This window comes from Aplysia californica, unplaced genomic scaffold, assembly GCF_000002075.1.
Source record: "Aplysia californica isolate F4 #8 unplaced genomic scaffold, AplCal3.0 scaffold00089, whole genome shotgun sequence".
Taxonomy (NCBI): Eukaryota; Metazoa; Mollusca; class Gastropoda; order Aplysiida; family Aplysiidae; genus Aplysia; species Aplysia californica.
In genome coordinates, this window is record NW_004797359.1 from 1,217,186 (window position 1) to 1,220,131 (window position 2,946).

General features: G+C 42.0%; 1 protein-coding gene across 1 annotated transcript in view; it reads left to right on the forward strand.

Moving 5' to 3' along the window:
• The window catches only part of LOC101846637, a 15,161-nt gene extending 12,734 nt beyond the window's left edge, over positions 1-2,427 (forward strand). Inside the window, exon 3 of the mRNA XM_005094802.3 lies at positions 1,163-2,427. Within this exon, the coding sequence (XP_005094859.2) occupies positions 1,163-1,535 (373 nt within the window). The 3' untranslated portion in view covers positions 1,536-2,427. The remainder of the gene's footprint in view (positions 1-1,162) is intronic.
• Positions 2,428-2,946: the final 519 nt, after the last annotated feature.

Below are 2,946 nucleotides of genomic sequence, written 5' to 3' on the forward strand. Positions count from 1 at the left end.
ATGTCTCTTGTATATTGCGCATGCTGTCACTTCGCTTGTAACATTGCTGGTTCATTACTCTCTTCTTTGGCGGGGGGACTTTTCTGCCGGGCCTTTTTCTGTTGGGTTTAACAATTTTTAAAAATATTTTCTTCTTTTTTTCTTTAAAAAAAGTTTTTGTTAATGATTGGGTGGCCGTTTTTTGTCGATGAGGGTTGTTTGGTTGAACAGCCCGTTTCGAGTGTGCATACTTTTGTCAATTTGATAAAACTCTCTCTTGAGTCTTCATTGCACTTTATCGCCAATTGTTCTCCGTATTATTTCCACGACTCAACCTTTGTTGTTGTTGGGGGGTTTTTCTCACAACTCTATCGCTTTGTCTTCCTGTAAAGTATGAAGTCTTCCTCGATCATTGATTTCTGCCTTTTTAAAAACTTTTTTGTAAGTGTTTTACGGCGCCTGCAACTGCATAAAGTGATATGAGCATGAGAGTGCCATCTCTTAATTAACTTAAATGATGTTTACTTCACTCTGATCACTTCCTTTACATTTCCATTGCACAGTTATATTGTTTTTCTTCTCTGCTGGTCCACTTTCCTTGGTCCGCGTTCTTCTTTCACAAAAGTTTAAACACTTGCTTTGAACTTTTCCCTTTCAGCTTGAATGTTGTCGGGTATTATAGGCAAACTTCTTCTTTAACCATTCATGTATCGTATTATAAATTTAGCAGAATCATTTCATTTAGTGTACCAAGGTTCATGACGTCTCTTCTCACAGGTTTTCTTGTCTTTAGTTTTTGAATGGATGAACGTCTAGTCAGTGTCCATGATGAAAATTGAGATCTCTCTGAAGTCTGTGATGCTTTTCAGTTTGTTTCTGTTACTGTTAGTTACAATGTAAGTCTACATGAAGCTCCTCTCTCCACTTCCTTATTTGGATTGTCTTGTTTTCGGTCTTCTGTAGATGGTTCTGCTGGAAACACCGCCAGTTACTTTGGTGCCATTTGTAACATTACTTTTGATTCTTGCGTAAAAGTTATTAGGATTTAGAACTCTCGTCAATATAATTACGTAGGTGCTCTCTTGAACTAAAGTAAATAGTGAAAAAAAAACCCACAGTCATATCGGTTTTCAGGACCATAGTCAAGACTCAGCAGCTGTCTTAATAATCTCTTTCTCTCCCCCCACTCAACGTCCAGTCTGTATCCCAGAGGCGGAGACAGGGGTATGTACAGGCCTGGCTTCCTCTACCAACAGCTTGGCTTCAGGGAACTCTCAGAATCCGTCCCGTCATTCGTGCGGCAACACACCGACAAGACGGGTCGCTTGATGACCGAATCCTTCATTCTCAAGGTCAACTACCTCCGACGCAGACGACAACTCGGGGAGATGAGTGGCGCCGCCAGTAGCAACAGCAGCAGCAAACGTTCACAACTGGTCTCCTCTCCTCATGATAAAACTACCGCTGGGGGGCGTGGGGGTGCCGGAGATTCAGACGCCAACTCAAGCAGACGTGGCGCTGACGTCAGTTCCTCTGAACCGACACCTCGACCTTGACATTACATCACCTCGGCTATACGCACGCAAAAAAAAGAATACTAACGAAACAACGTAAGCCATCTTGTTAACTTTTTTTTTCATCAAGCACCGTAACTTCCCTGCACCTAGTCAGAAATATGAAAAACAAGGCGCTGACACATCAGAGCACTGCCAAAATAGCAGCTTAAGCGTGGTCACCATTATTCTGAACGTAATGATTTTCATAGGGTCTTTCTTTGAAAAAGGGAAAGCTCGTGAAAATGAACGGTTGGTGTCATACTCATATCGAAGCTTTAACTCACTTTGTGACGTCGCATAATGTGTTACATGTTCTGTCGGTCAGCATTCCTTGGAAGTGGACAAGGTGTTGTATTTCCCGAAGACAATAGACAATACAAGTGTGATTTAAAACATGGCAGGAAATAAATTATAATACTTTATTGACATGTTCATTATGCTGCGCCTCTAACCAATGACGGACAGTGTAAGTCTTGTTTGTGACTGGGTGTGGACGCCGGGATTGTCTGACTCTGTTAAAGAGATCGATGAACTCCCACGGCTCGGCAGTGAACAGACAATTTATACACCTATGTTTTCGGCCTGGCTCTTTTTTTCTAATACACGCATTCTGTTGACTTTGTTTTGTTTGTTTTGACGCCGACATTCCTTAGATAACTGAAACTGTTAAACTCAGTTTGGTCATATTCATACAGCTTTCATTTGTGAGTAGTTATCTTGTTGATTGAATGATTGTTTCTATTATGTTAAATTGAATTTGTTTAATCAATCGAAAGATCATAATTTTTGCTTTTAGTCATCCTTTGTTATGAAAATCAATATGCTTTCTTCATCAATTGTTCTACATATTTAAGAACAGTCGGCATTAAACTTTTCAAACAAAGCTAAAAAATGTTGGGGTTTTATTTTTAGTAAAAGAAAAAAAGAGCGGTGGTTACTTTTCTATTTACATGTATCCCTTGTGTTTTCTGCATGAAAGCCACCTGACTCCACTATGAATAGGAGAGAGGTATAAATGTCCCCCTCCTCTCCCCCCCCCCCCCCCCCCCTCTCCCCCCCCTCTCTCTCTCTCTCTCTCTCTCTCTCTCTCTCTCTCTCCCCTCCCCTCCACTCCTCTCTCCCCCCTCTCTTCCCCCTCTCCTCCCCCTCCTCTCTGCTTGTACCACTGACCCACATCCCATCACATGTACAAACTCTCTCCGTGTCAGAATTGATGACGATCTTCGCTCTGGTGCTCAGAGGGTTTTGAGTTTGATTCCCCATTAATGACTTTATTATGTCGATATGAGTCTAAAAACTCCTAAATTAACATTGACAATAACAACAACAACAACAGACGGTGGCATCTCTTCGGGGAGGATTCAGGGAGGTTGGACTGCCTCACCCGCTACCCAACGGAGGCGGTGGCCCT